This window comes from Papaver somniferum, chromosome 9 (genome assembly GCF_003573695.1).
Source record: "Papaver somniferum cultivar HN1 chromosome 9, ASM357369v1, whole genome shotgun sequence".
Lineage (NCBI taxonomy): Eukaryota > Viridiplantae > Streptophyta > Magnoliopsida > Ranunculales > Papaveraceae > Papaver > Papaver somniferum.
The window spans coordinates 51,450,924-51,466,657 of NC_039366.1; the positions used below are offsets into that span (position 1 = coordinate 51,450,924).

Sequence of the window (15,734 nt, forward strand, 5' to 3'; positions counted from 1 at the left end):
AACACAGGAGAAAACTTGAGATTTCCCTTAATTGTTCCATACTTAAGCAAATCCATAACCCAATAGTTTACCGGAAACACTCTAATACAACCATTTGTTGTTGGATGTGATCTAGAAAAAGCACTAGTTTATGTGCATTGTCAACTTTCTTTTTAGTTCTATAATACTCTGCAGTCTGCGCTGCTACCATTTAAAGAACAAATCTACAAATCTTGAAACAGACATCTAAATTCAGCTATCAAATCTCTGGGTATCTGATTTCTGTTAATTTTTCCAAGCAAATCCCCTAGTTGACCAGCACAAAACAAAGAGATGGGTACACTAGATACAGTGGTAACGTACTGTACTAGTAACTTTGACGCATTCCATGCACCATAGAGCAAAATAGGTATATGCGCCTTTTGGGTCCCCTCTACGGTGGTATTGTTTGGGAATTAGCCAACTAGCCATCACCAACACACAGAATCGGAAGATCAAAAGTGAAAAGAAAATAAACTGTGAAAGAATCAAGAACATATATATTATATATTTTTATATAAATGAGTGAAGAATGCAACCCCCAATGTATCCGCACCACCACTACCCAATTACAAGCTTAGAAGTACATTACCACTATAAACCCCCTCTTACTATTCTCCTCTTCAAAGAGAAACACAAAACTTTCTCCTTCATGTACACCACACCCCCAAAAAACAACATCAAAACAAGAAAGCAAGAGCACAACCTTGTGAACTCTTGATCCACCCTTATTATCTATAGGAATCAGTTTTTACCCCCATTCTTTTCCTCCATTGTTATTCATTTTTTACAACCAGGTAATTTTAACAACCATGAGACACCAACAAAAACTCTCTTTCTTTTTATCTCCACACCCAATTTACCCCCACCAAAAGAGAAAAAAAAGAAAGAAAAAAAAGAGGACTAAATATCTGTATCGTTTCAGAACGAAACTATTCGGTTACCTTGGTTGAGGTTGGAGGGGGAATGATTTCGCAGGTCGCACAGATGGTTGAGGTAATGAACCACCTAGTAACATGGTTTGAGATCGTGTGAGCATGTCAACCATGGACGGTGTCTGGTAAGCATGTACTAAGCTTGCGTTATCCGTTGAGTCACCGCGTGCTGTTGCTCTTTGCCATGAATGTGAACTTAGTCCTGAGAGAACATATGCTCTGCCAGATACTTCATACATTCTCCTGGTTGCCATTCTTTCCTGCATCTCTTTGAGCTCTGCATCTAATGCAACACAGAGTCGATCGCCTACTCTTGCCGATATACTCTCTGATAAAGCCCTCCGACAGTTCTCAAGAATAGAAACTGCATTAGTTAAATCACCTTTTTCAGCTGCAGCACTCGCACTGGCCATAGCCTCTGCTGCTTGAACACGGTTTTGCTGTCTGTCAACTTCAACTGAAACCACTCTCTCCTTCACAGTTTGAGGTCTCTGTACTCTTACTTCTTTGGGTTGGGAATTCAAGGTTTCTTTAATAACCGGATCCGTATAGGCACACTGCACTTTCAACAATGTCATCTCACTGCTCCAATCACCTGCGGGGAGATTGACTGATACCAGGAAATCTCTCTCTTCATCTGCATACAGATCCCCAACGTCTATAATACCTGTTCGTTCATGATTGAGCAGGCGGGTTCCATAACTTCCGGCTTTCAACGGGTTGAGATGTATACCATGGTATGCACACTCAATACTCACTCTTAGATCCTGCACAACCACACTAAGGAGCCCACCTATACACTGAGCGAAAGCATCCTGGATCACACCCTCAGCCTCTATAAAAGAAAAGGTACCACCAGAATTTTCTGAAATTGAGTGCATTGAGGCTGCGTCGTGGTCTGCACCAAAACCAAATGCATGCACTGGAATCTGAAACCCTGAGCTGCCAGTGTTGCGCGCAGAAATTGAGAGACGAGACTGGTGGTTGGGCCTAGAGTGGCCCCTATCAGGACCACTGGCACTATATGTATCCTGCCCATCTGATAACAATATGATGCTGCCAACAGGGTTCTTTTCCCTGCGCTCTTCCATCACTTTGGCAGCCTTCTTCAGTGCTTCAGCAATGTTAGTTCCACCATTTGATATTAGAGCGTTAACAGCTTGAAGTGCCTGTTGTCTACCAGAATCAGTCATTCGACGGAGAGGGAATATTCGGCGTGCCGTAGATGAGAAGGCAATAACTGACAACCTATCTGACGGACCAAGATTCTGTATCACAAAACCCATCGCACGTTTTAGCAATGCAATCTTGGTGCCTGCCATGCTTCCACTAACATCGAGCACGGTTACGAGATCAACTGGAGCACGAGAAGCTTGAGAGACTGGTGGGAAGTTGGCCTGGTTTCTGCTCGAATTATTTCTTGAACTTGTGATAGGGGCTTTAAGATTGATTAATACAGTGAAATTCTGTAGGGTAGTTGACCGCTGAACAGCTGAGACCTCAGGGTACATTTTGATCTCTAGAGGTCTAACGGAATATTGATCTCCAACTTCTCTTATAGGGAAATTTTTATCTTGCAATTGCTGTTGGTTGTCTAAAGCTTCATCGTCATTAAAGATAGTCGGCTCAGGTGCCTGTAAAGCAGAAGCCATTTGCCGATTGGAATTTGCACGACGAGGAGGGAGCCGCCGTAATACTGTCATCCAAGCATCATCTCCAGGCCAGTCTCCTGGGTTAATTCTGCCACTTCCACTGGGTAGATCTGCTGTAGGTCCTTGGAATGGAACTTCCTTCCATTTTGCTCTGCAAACAGGGCAAACTTGGTTCCCATGCTTCACATTTGAGGCAATGCAATGAAAATGAAATGTATGTGAACATTCTGCCGTGAAAAGAGCATGACCATGGCCAGGCTTCATGGTGGCCAGACATATAGCACAGGTCTTCTGCAAGTTCAAAAACAAAACAGTTGAGAAAGGCAGAATCCTCAGGCATAACATATAGATCACTGGAACTTTAAAAATAAAATATAGAATCCGTTATCCAACGGATACATAATAGGACATCCATGACGCGAGAGAATAGTCATCTCTATTTCAGAGCCACTCAACTGCAGCTAATGTATATAAACTAACAAGTACCAACAATCTCATTTTGAGTGAAAGCAGCGTAAAACTAGTGCGGATATGCATCAATATTCAGAGGTATTTATGTAAATACAATAGTTGCAGCTGCAGTTGGATCGTGAACACACCCTAACTGGAAACCTGGTTGGTGTTCAATAGGTTTGCTGTATGAATAACTATTCAAGGACTTAATTTGTTAATTTTCTGCAAACATGTTTCCCTAGTCCAATCTCCACTCTTAAATGGTTTCAATCCCCAAAGCCACCCAAGAAAATCAATCTTAAAGGTACCTATTTTATCGTGTGATAACTAGGCCAGTCTCATAATTCATTGAGCCAATATAACTTAATGAGACTTTCCTTAAGTAGTTCCAACTAGAACCTGTACACTATATTCTTCAAGTACTGGTTAAACTATACCAAACATATATCCTCAAGTGAACCAATATAATTTCCGGGCAAGTGCTTCAACAAATTCAGAAACAGAGGAGATGACTGGATGACCGCATAATAAGTTGTGAGCTGTCGTCCAAGAAATCAGCAGTTGGATCATTTTATGTTGGCCCCACAAGCAACTCTCCATACAGCATACTTTTGTATGAATTCCATTTATGAATATGAATAAGAAGGATCTAACATTATTGATGAAGAAGGGCTTTTGAGACTATCAAAAAAAACAACAAAATAAAAGTTGTCCACAATCCATCTACAAAAAGCCAGAGACAGATGATGGTTGATGAGCCTACTGGTTGAAATTGGTTTTCTTTTCAGACTTTTATTTTCCCTTTGATCAAGCTTAATTGCTGGAAAGATGGCTATTAACGGTCCACAGACTCTCGTTAAAAGAAGATCACTTACCTATGGAAGAGTGTAGTGCTGACCAAAGAAACAACTTTCTCTTCAATGGGTAAGGTTTAAAAGGAAAGTGTACCCATTTGTTCAATCTTTTCTAATAACAAGCCATACATCACTGGTCCTTAAAAAGAAACTACTCCACTTTAACCCCACAATGCTAAAGATGAGTGAAAACTACAAGTCATAAAAAATAACAAGCACCTCACTGTCCCTATTCTCATATAATTTCAAAAACCAAAAACATAATTTGCATATAACACCAAAAATGAAGAACCCACATAGGAAAAAAACAAACCAAAAAATTTAAAAACATCATAAAAGAATTTAAAAAAATAAAGGAAAAGAAATCAATCAATAAGAGAACAAAACAAGAATCTCCCATTCTGGTGTATGTTATCTTTAGTAAAACCCATAATTCAAATAAAATAATTAAAGTAACAATCCATAAAATCGGGTATTGATATACCTCTATTTTGACTATTCAAATATATATCTAGAACAAAGGAAAATGACATTCTTGCAGAAATTATATGGAAGTATAAATCATGGTAAAAATCTGTAGAGCAAACAATTACTAACAGTCACTTCTACCATGTACTATGTGGAGAAAATCAAAAGTCTAAGCTAAAAAACACACACACTTGGGCAGATAAATTAGTTCCTACCAAAAAAAATAACAGATAAATTAGTGCAAAACACTTGTAGATAAAAACAAGAAAATGAGATATTAGGGGCAAACCTTTGAGGATCTATATCCAGATTTGCCTAACCGAAGACCAGAAGACGAAGGTGTTGGTGTTGTTGGTGGTAATAATCTAGATTCAGAGTGTCTACTACCCGAAGAATACGAAGGAGAGAGTGACGTAGCATTAGAAAACCTTCTAGTAACTTCTATTGATGAAGAAGTAGAAGATCCTACATCTTCTTCTTCTTCTCTTGTTCTAGGTACATAAACACATAGATTTAATCCGAGTGCTATCTTGGCTTTTCTCCATTTACTCGCCATCAGTAATATTCTGTATCTTCAAAAAATCAAAAATATATTTCCAGCTTCTTCTTCTTCAATAACTGGCTACTTGTCATTCATGACTGACTAAACCCCCAGTAAGTACACAAAGAAACGGAAGTTAAGCTGAAGAATCTCGAAAAATAAAGATCCTGTGAAACTGAAGTGTTAAGGGTTTTAAGAAAGAGAAAATGAACACAACTCTTAACCAACACAACTTTAAAGAGATGAGAGAAAATTTATTAATACACGAAAATCAAGAGAACTTTATAGAAGCAAAGAGAGAGAGAGACAAGTAAGTGGAGGGAGGAAGATAAATTATGGTAGACCAGAACAGAACAGACTTATTATTACTATCTCCTTACACTTTTCTTTTCTTTTCTTTTTTTTTAAAAGAAAATAAAAAAATGTAAAAACTACGTCAACAAAGAGGAGTTCTTCTTTTTTTATAAAAATATATAAGTCGTATCCATGAAAATGTACTTACTAGTAAATACTCTTTGTTCAATTCAACTTCTTTGTTGGCGCCATTAAAGCTTTGTCTTTTGACCTTGTTGTAGTTGAAAGTTTGAAGGCACTTGTTCTTGTGCAGCGGCTTTTATTTTACAAGGAAAGAAAGAAAGAAAGAAAGAAATGGTGAACCGGGGTAACTTTGATGAAATGAATAGATAGTTATATCATGATTGATCGAATTACTCTTAAAATATCAAGCTTCACTGTAGTACTTTAATCTATACACAGTTTTTGCGTTTTCAATTTTCTGTTTTGGTTTGACATCTTGTTATTCGCTTTTCAGTCTAGTTGAATCCAACGTGTCAAGTAACAACTAAGTAGTTTCGCGGGACCCATTTCTCCACAGCCCTCGTCCTTTGCGTATGGAACCGTTCTGGTCCTGTTGCGCAGCAAATTAAAATGGAACCAAAATTCAAGTCTTTATTTATTTCGCAACATTGCTAAGGGCAATTCGTATGCCTATCAACAAAACAAATTAGTATTTGTTTAGCATGGTGGAGGGGCAAACGTGATTTTACGTTATGGAAAAATAGTGGGCGGGTATGATTAAATGCGTGGACCCTCACAAACAGCTGGCGGACGAACAAGACCCGTCGACGGGCTAAGAGAAACCGCTGACGGATTTAATAAGATCGTGAACGGCTACTTTTAAACGGTTATCTGGACGGTTAGTTTCTACCCCTACAAAAATTACTCGAGTTTGATCTCAGAAAGTCACAATAATCTTGGATGAATACGCAATCCAAGATAGAAGAAGGCAAAATTTTATGTTACAATTACAATGAGGGATAATACCAAAGCCTTTAGAGCCATATGAAGTTATGATCAGAAAATGGACGTGGTGAGATCGACATTTTTACCACGTCAAGATGATGCATGAATGTTTTTATCATGGATGTGTCTATTTCGATGAGGATTCTTCGCGTCGATTCCGCATGGGCCGCAACTTGACGCAAAGGATTATTGTCGAGATTTGTCAGGTACAACCTTTATTTAATTATCAGTGTGATGCACAACATGTACGAGGATTTAGCCATGAACAAAAGCTCACTGCCGCCCTCTGTATACTATGTTATGGCATACCAGCAGATTCCACAAATGATTACATCTGTATTGACAAAACACGTATCTCAAATTGTTTTGTGAAACAATAGTCGAGCATTTTGGTCCAACTTTTTTAATAAAGCCTACTCAGAAAGATGGTCAAAGAATCACTGCCGAAAACACCGTGAGATGTTTTTCAGGAATGCTAGGTAGTCTTGACTGCATGCACTGGACGTGGCATGCGTGTCCGGTTAAATGGGCAGGTCAATATAAGGATCATTATCAAAAACAAACCGTAATTTTGGAAGCTTCGGCTACTTATGATTGTAGGTTTTGGCATGCTTTTTTTGGACTCCCTGGTTCAAATAACGATCTCAGCGTTTTGTATAAGTCACCATTGTTTGAAGATCTTAAGCATGGGATCGCGCCGCACTGTAATTTTACCATCAACGCGTCATGAATACACTTAGAGTTATTTTCTAGCAGATGGAATCTATCTAGAATGGTCAACTACGGTTCAAGCTTATAATCAGACAGGTTTTGGACCGATGACTGCGAATGATATGAAGTACTTTAACACCCAACAAATGAAACGCAGGAAGGATGTTGAACACGCTTTTGACATACTGAAAAGGAAGTTCGCCACCATAGCTGGGCCAACACGCTTTTTGATCTTCAAAAAATGAACAAAATTATGCTGACTTGCATCATTCTGTATAACATGGTCATTGAGGAAACCATACGTGACCCAACCTGGACTAGTTTTCCAAATGAAGATTTGAGGCTGAGGCTTGTGGTGCAGCATGGTCGTCCGGCAAGATAATATCGACTATCCATTGAGAGAGTCCAAAATCGGGGACTTTATGGACAGCTACGACAAGTTTTAACTAAGCACCTTTGGGCTTTAAAAGGAGCAAGAGACGATGCGCAGGGGCGAGGGCGAGGCCCAGACAGATAGATGTTGTTTTTAAATTTGATATTCTTATTTTATTTTCATTATATGTAACATTGTTGAATTTGATATTGTTTTCTTTCCAATTTAACGTATTTTATTTTAATTATATGTAATGTTCTTTAATAAACTTAAAATTAAAATTAAGGTAATTATATTAAAAGTAATTTTAACTAATTATTACATTTACATTAAACTTAACTACTAAATAAGAATTAAAAAGGACGGTATTCATCTTCGTCCTCTTCCGAGGCATCATCGGCATCGGCTTCGTCTTCCACATTCTCAGGTTGTTAAGATACTTGTTGTTCCGCCATATCCATTTGCCTAGTCCATACACCAAGTTCGTGCATTCATTGTTGAAGTATCAAGGAAAGTAGCTTGTTTATCATAAAATCCCTGTAGTGTTGTTCTCGCAATATATGACTTTTTCGATGTTCCCTTATCACCATGCCACGGTCCCTGCTTCTTTATTGTTCTACCTTCAGCTCGACTACCTTGTGCGCAGAATAGTTGAACTCGTTTGAATCTCCTTCTGTTGCTGCTCTTTGGGTTGTGTCTCTCACTGCTTTCCCTCCTTCCGACCCATCATCTTATTCTCTTGATGTTGGTGTTAACGTTTAGATTGGAGTTGTGTTGTTCATGACTACTTGGAGACCCGGCATATGTAGATATATTTCCTTCAGGTGAGGAAGCAGGCCCACCATTCCGAAAATCCTGCGAGATTGGACCATGTGGTGATCTTGAAGGCACTTGATTACCTTCCAACAAGTAGGGATTAAACTTTTTATGCACCTTCAGAATGGTGAAACAAGATTCATATTGAAAACCAGTTTTGTGGGATCTTTGCCACTCTTCCTGACATCTTCGTTCCACATCAGGTTGACCTTCACCACTTTTTTTTCCGTGCCACATTTGCATGATCAAAGATACGTATTCACTAACAAATGCTGAAATAGTGTGAAAACTATGAGCCAACCCGCCGGCATCACGATGATTGATGTTACGGTTTCTTCATAAAAGTTTTGAAAAATCTGTAACAAAAAACTTACACAAAATGTCATGAAACTTACTTACGGACCTTAAATCCCCATGCGTCATAGCTCTGAAAGGCGAATATTTCTCAAAGTGTAAACATCCCATTTCATATCCCATAAAACTAATGCAACTGCAACCTGTTCAAATTGGCTATTATCCGCCTGATAGTATATTTGATGTGTTGAATTTGGGTTGGATACACATCAACAGTATCAACACTATGTGTAATTTTTCTTTGTATTTTCACTTTGCTTATAAAAAAAGAAACATCTATTAGCTACCAATATTACAAGCTCAGAGTTTTGGGCTTTGAAATTTTTCTAGAAGGGACCAAACCAGGTTATAAAATGGTGTCTGTTCACATATGGGATAATAGGAAGCTGAAGGAGTAACATCTTTAGAAGGACTATTTCGGGTTTCTTTTTTCTTGAAACCTTGGTGAAAGATGTAATCATTATTGATGGACGTTGGAATCTAAGTCTCTTGAACTCTATTTTTGAAAACCATTGTTCATGCAATATCTTTAGTCAACAATAACAAAAATAGACCGCACAGGCCTATATGAAGTCTTTCGATAAATGGAAAATTTAGCACCAGCTCCCTATATAGTGTATTTCAAGGAATTGAGCTATCTAAAATATCGTTTTGGGATAACATATGAAATTTTCATACAATACCTAGGATCAAACTGTTCGTATTTAAATGGATACATAGCGTGATACCTACAACAGTAAATTTTCTTAATACACAGTTACCCCAAGTATTTAATCTCTCTATTCTCAACACAATGAAATTCTGGAACATCTCGTCTTCCTTTGAGATTTTCCAATGAGTGTTTAGTTTTTCTCTATTTTTATTACATTTGTATACTATTAACTTGTGGATGTTAGACTGGTATACTAGCCCTGCATGATAAAATGATGGAGCTCAAAATGTGCATCCATAGTTTGACACATCTGGAAATCCAGATGGGGACAATTGTTCAAAAATACTATCCAAAATTCAAAGAGCACGTACGTTCGATCATCTGAAGAATAGATGGTGAATATGGAGCAAATTGAGACCCCTCTTCAACCAACGAGATATACATCAACATCTGCATCCAGATGCTGGAATTTCCGTTCCCTTGAAAACATCAAAATCAATATGTCGTTGTGAAAATAAATAAAAATGCTTGTACTAGGATTATTGCTATATTATAAGCAATATACTGGAAAAATTCACGTGGTAACAACATCGGATATTGAAAGAACCTGCAGTGGATTTATCACAACCGCTATTAGAAAACCATATCGACTTTATTGGAGCGCCACAAACCAGATATAAAAGACCAAAATGCATATAAAAACTACTTGAATAGCCCATAAAGAAATCAATATCACTTTTTGTTTTAAAAATGCTAATCAGACAGCTTTTGCATTGCTAAAACCAACTGATACAAATACCTAGTGCAGTTACATTGGTTATCCTTCTAATTCTCTTTTTCAATTATTAAACTCTAATAGACTTAGGGCCCAGAGTTTTGAAGGAAGGAATAACCCTGATACTCGGCAATAAATAACATTGCGCACTCTTTAGTTTTACTCCCTCCGTTCCAATTCAGATGATACTCTCGAAATTTTCACGGAGATTAAAAAAATTCAAAGAGAGTTAAAAGAAAATGCAATTCTAACCTTATTAATACATTCCTGGAAGTTTAAACCTCCTGCTTCTTTGTTCCTAAGTTCTAGTGTAAATTTCTAATCCCTTTATGATTCTGCTTAGGATAAACTAAATATACACTCCATGGAATAGATGTAAGTGTTGAATTGGGGTAAATAATTATCTATTGTTGATTACAAAGAGAATTAATGTTACGATGTGATGGGGAAAATTAGTGAAAATTTGGGGAAAATATCTGAACCTTAATTTATTTTGGAACATAAAAAGAAAACCTAGATCATCGTCTAAAGTAGAACGCGGGAGTATATATTTATGTACAAAAAAAAATGGTAAGAACCATATTTTACTATACATTATGTATTACATGCGATATTTTCCTTTCAGCATCAACAATGGGGTACCAGGCGATGTTCGTCTGAAAAACTGTAATGACATGATCCTCCACCAATATTATCCTCATTTAGTCACTGCAGCATATGGCAGTGTGGGATTTTCGACGAGCACTGGTGCGGTACCCAACAACAGCTTCTTGAGAGGTCACCCATCTCTGTATTACTCACGACCGAGTATACTTAACTGCAGATCTTTTTGCCAACTCTGGAGTCAATTGTGCTGAAAAGGGCTCGGTGTTAGAAAAGGAAAAATAATTACATGTATTCCAGTCGGTGAATTCTACCTGTCAAATCAGGGTATTACAATATCATCTTAAATTCGCATCCTCGGCTCCAAATTATAGTTAGGCCCATATCTTCGGCGCTTCCTACTACTCATGAGACTAGTACCTGACCCAACCCATCCAACATACTCTCTCACCCTCGACAGATGGCCCGTATTCGGCTTTAATACTAATTGTAATGACCCTATCCTCTACCGATATTTTTCCCATTTAGTCACTGCGGTCATCTGCCAGTGAGGGGTATCCAGAAACAGCTTCCTTGGAAGTAACCCATCCTTGGGGTTACTCGTAAACACACTTAACTGTCGAGCTTTTTGCCAACTCTAGGGCCAATTGTGCTTAAAATGCCTCGATGTTAGGAAAGGACAAACTATTACTTATAATCCAATCGGCAAAACCTACCTGACGAATTGGGGTACTATAAAAACTTTCTTGAGATTCGTTTATAATTGGTTAAAATTTGGAAGCCTAGGTATGCTTGATCCCTCTGAGACTCAAATTTCATCATTAACTAATCATATATTGATTAATGTTACCAAGCATTTGACTTTGATTAAAGCAACATTTTTTAGATATCTGTTTCCATGTTGTACGCAATTTCAAATCATGAACTCACATTTGTCTTAGCAATGATCAAACCATTTTCCACAATACGATTATGACTCCAAATTGACATAGTAGATAAGCATCATTTTTTGATTTAATTTTATTAAATAAATTTGTTTAGTAGGGGAAAGACGTGCATACGGTTTTCATCTCTTGATTTCCAGTGAATTTTCCCATTCTTTTTTGGTTGGTAAATCCAACCATTGATTTCCTGATTTTGAGAAGGCGAGTCTCTTTCCCAGAAAAGTTAAAGAATGAAGTGACGAATGATTTTGATAGAAATGCTCTTCTTCACAATCGTTCTATCTGATGTTGTGGAACCATAACAATTAGGATGTCAAGATGAAGTTATACCTATGATCATTCTTCCCAGGCATCCCATGAGTTATGTATTTTCCTTGTTTAATAAAAATGTTTAACTATGATTTTTTGAACGGATAAATTCTAGATTATACGTGGATATACTCAACCATGAAGCTATAAGTTTTAGCCATAGAATTAAATCAGAAAAATCTTTTTAATAAATTATCCTATTAATCTTTACTCAAATTCAAGTCTTTAAGGTGCTATGCTAATATCTAATCCACGTAGCCATTTCTTGCTTGTTGATTTATATTGTAACATACATTTTATATGCCATATTTAAATCATAAAATTTATTATTCTCGTACATTAAAATTGGCCACAAAATTTTAATTCGAAATATGACTCTTGAAAATGAAAACCAAGACATATTATGATTAAAATATAACCCTTGGCTATTTTATATTTTTTGAGTTTTTCTTGTTGTATTTTTGTTCTTTTCAGTAGACAACAAAATAGTATAGTTATCTTTTTGTTACGTAATTATTAGGGATTTTATTTTTACCGTATACTAGGTTTTATATGATCTAGTTTGGACTGAGCCCTTATAGACTCAAGAACATCTTTGGTAGGTTCACATGATAACCATGCAACCAATATATTAAAAATAAAATATTTTTTTTGATAAATAACATGGATTGCATTAATCATAAAAAATGATACAAAGTAAAATATCACCGGTGGCGGGATGTAAACACCCAAAAAAAATAAAGGTGCAAATATAAAAGATTTAAAAATTCAACACGAACATTCTGGTTAGAATTTAGTTACTTAATTTTTTGATTTAGAAGAGGAAAGACTAATATATTAAAAGAGAATTTCAAAAGATACAAATAAGCACCAAAATCGGTGTTTAATAAAGGATTTCCAATTGAAAATAATCTGATATATTGAAACTTTACTACAAACATCTAAAAGAGTTTCGATAAGGTATGGTGGAATCTACACTCTGAATGATTTATTCCCTGTATTTCGATCTTCTGCCAAAAGTAATTTGATTTTGTTCTTTCCAAGTAAAATAACAATTACAAACAATTTAATGCACCAAATTTCCTTGTTTTATCTCTTAGCAGAAATATAGTTGCACTAGATTATGAAGCCAGACGGCAACACACTATTCTTTTACAATTGCTAAATGATCCACTTCCCATGGCTTTCGTGGGAGATTAATGTTGATGCCACAAATTAAATTCGTGGGATTTCTCTTAGGATTTTTTTTGGTAAGTGCAAAAACATTGTTGCTAAATATATGTTATATGTTGGTGCATTATTGTTCTCAAAATTACACTATTAGCCCTAACTTCTGAAATTGCATCGTGTCATATATATATATATATAAAATGAAGATGCATATTTCGTGTCTTGGGAGTAGAGGCTTCGTATACATACCTACATAGAGATATGATTTGATGATTCGTTTAGTTGATCACCAAAGCTGATCAATTATGGTACTTTTATAGGTGATTATCTTGATTCGCACAGATTAAAAAATCATGGTTATCTTCTCAGTAAGTCGTATTTTCAGTCTTGAAGGTATCAAGAGAGAGAATCACTTAAAATTATTTCTTATTGACCAGTCAAAGTTGTGCACGCTGTACTTGATTTACAAGCATGGTATTTTTGGCTATTTATACTAGCGTAGCTATCACGCAGGAAGTATGCCTAATTCTAAACCGCCTTAATCTAGCTGGATATGACGTCAGTATCCATTCAAACATTACTTCCTTATCAAATTACCTCCTCGGCCTGGGTTTCTCTCCTTGTCACGTGGCTCTTACTCTAGGTCGTGAGTTCTTGGTCTTGGCTTCTAGCTGGCTCCAGAACTCATATTGTGCATGTGGTTTAGTCTTCGTCTTCAGGTCGTGATTATGAGAATATGATGTCCTTTAAGTCTTGCAAGTGCTAAAGAATCGTTTGCGACCTCGACATAGGTTCTCTCTCAGCACTCTATCTCGTAAAACTTGTACAACTCTCAGTATCCGTTATATGCTACATTTTGTCATCTACATGTAATAGTCCCAAATATAGTTAAATTCTCTTACTGAGACTTGATTGAGCTCGTCAAATTTACAAAAATAGAAATTTGGGAGAAAAAAATGGATATCATGGATTCAATGGTGTATATCTTTAACTCATAGTCATGTTTTGGTAAATGCAACTTCAACTGAGAAATTTAAGGTTTCTAAAGTTATCAAGGCAAGAGGATTCTCTGTGTCCCTTCTTGTTTTTGTAGTTTATAAAATTGTTTTCAAACCTAGTGATTGATGCGGTGGCTAGAGATCAGTGACATGGTTTCGAAGTGATGAAAAATAACATTACTATTTCTCATTTGCAATTTTCAGATGATACTTTGTTGTTTCTTAATGCAAATTTTGAGGATATTATAAGGCTCTTAATTTTTCTTACTTCATTTGAGATGCTTAACGAGATTAAATTGAAGTTAGAAAAAAGTTGTGTGATCAGTGTTGGTGCAGATGGAATGATTTAAGTACTTAGCTCTGGAGCTGGGATGCAAAGAGATTACTTTCCCACCAAATATTTGTGGCTACCATTGTGAGCTACTTCAAGAATTATTGTGTGGAATGAGGTAATTCAGAGAATGGGGGTGATCGGAAACATGGAAAAATAAATTTGTATCTAAGGCAGGGAGTTGGAACTTATTTATATGTATTTCTAGCTTGTCGGTTTATTTTTTTCTTTTATATATATGTCTGCAAGTGTTGCATTGAAACTTACCATGTTGATGAGAAACCTTTTATGGGACTCTAATGAGAACAAGAAAAAGATGTGTAGGGTAGAATGAAGCAAGACTTGCAATCCTAAGAAAATGGTAGGAATGGGTGTCAAAAATCTGAGATGTTCAAGCAGAGTTTTGAAAGTTAAGTGGATCTAGAGATATACTAAGATGAATGCACTTCAGAGAAATATGGTGCAGCCGAAGTTTAATAAGTGCAAACAAATATCAATGCCTGATGATGATAATAAGCTACAGGGAAAAGAAATATGGATGAATATCCTAAACTCTTCAACTTTTATTAAAGAATATTTCAAGTTGATTGTGGCAAAGCGATAAAATTCCGACAAGACAAGTTGACTACTGATGGTCCATTGAAAGAGAAATTCCGGCAGTTTTCAAAGTTATAGGCAAAAACTAGCTTGTATTTATTCTTTGGTTGAGGATGAGAGGTTAGTATATCCAACTTGGAGAAACTTATTAACAGATGAACAATTAGAATGGGACCTTCTTTCACATTTTCTGAAAGCTTTTCTGTTAGAAAATGCTATGAGATATAGATGAAAGGAGATGGAGTTGTAACTATGAGAGGTTCTTGTGGAGAAAATGAGTACCACCAAAGGTGAGACTTATGTTGCGAGAATTTTTTAATAAATCTCTACCTACTTTAAGCATGCTTAACATAAGGAAATTACTTGTGTTTATTTTGCAAAAATGACGAAAATATTGCGAATCATATGTTTTTATATTGTAACTACGCTTTTAAGGTGTTGGGATATTTTTTAAAGGCTTTCTAGGTTGATTGGGTACGCCCTGGTGATATCTTGAATTGTTTCCATGCCTTAGAATTAAATAACTTAAGAGAAAGGTGTAGAGAAATCTGGTGGAAAATTATTTATGCAATTTCGTGGCATCTGTGGAAGTAGGCGTGTAATAGAGCAACTTTATTCAGTGGCAAGGGAAAGGAAATGGGGAGCTTTGGTTTTAGATGTGCTTTAAGAGGTTATGTTTTCAGAAGTTATGATGTAAATCAAGTGTTGTTTAATTGGGATACTATTGTTTACTTTGTTTAATTGGGATCTATTGTTTACTTTGTTCGATAAGAAAAGACGGCATTCAACACTGAGTGTGATTTGCAGCAGCCTTGTAAGAAATTTGCAGCATCCTTGCAAGCACCTTGAGTGTGATTAATGATATAACAATTTTGACA

At 36.4% G+C, this 15,734-nt stretch overlaps 1 protein-coding gene across 1 annotated transcript; it reads right to left on the reverse strand.

The window, feature by feature from the left end:
• Window positions 1–516: 516 nt before the first annotated feature.
• On the reverse strand, window positions 517–5,500 carry LOC113309627 (E3 ubiquitin-protein ligase WAV3-like). The gene is made up of 2 exons (XM_026558078.1): window positions 4,670–5,500; window positions 517–2,896 (listed from the first exon to the last, which is right to left on the reverse strand). Exons 1-2 carry the CDS (start codon window positions 4,934–4,936, stop codon window positions 959–961), a joined length of 2,205 nt encoding a protein of 734 aa, XP_026413863.1. The 5' UTR covers window positions 4,937–5,500; the 3' UTR covers window positions 517–958.
• Window positions 5,501–15,734: the final 10,234 nt, after the last annotated feature.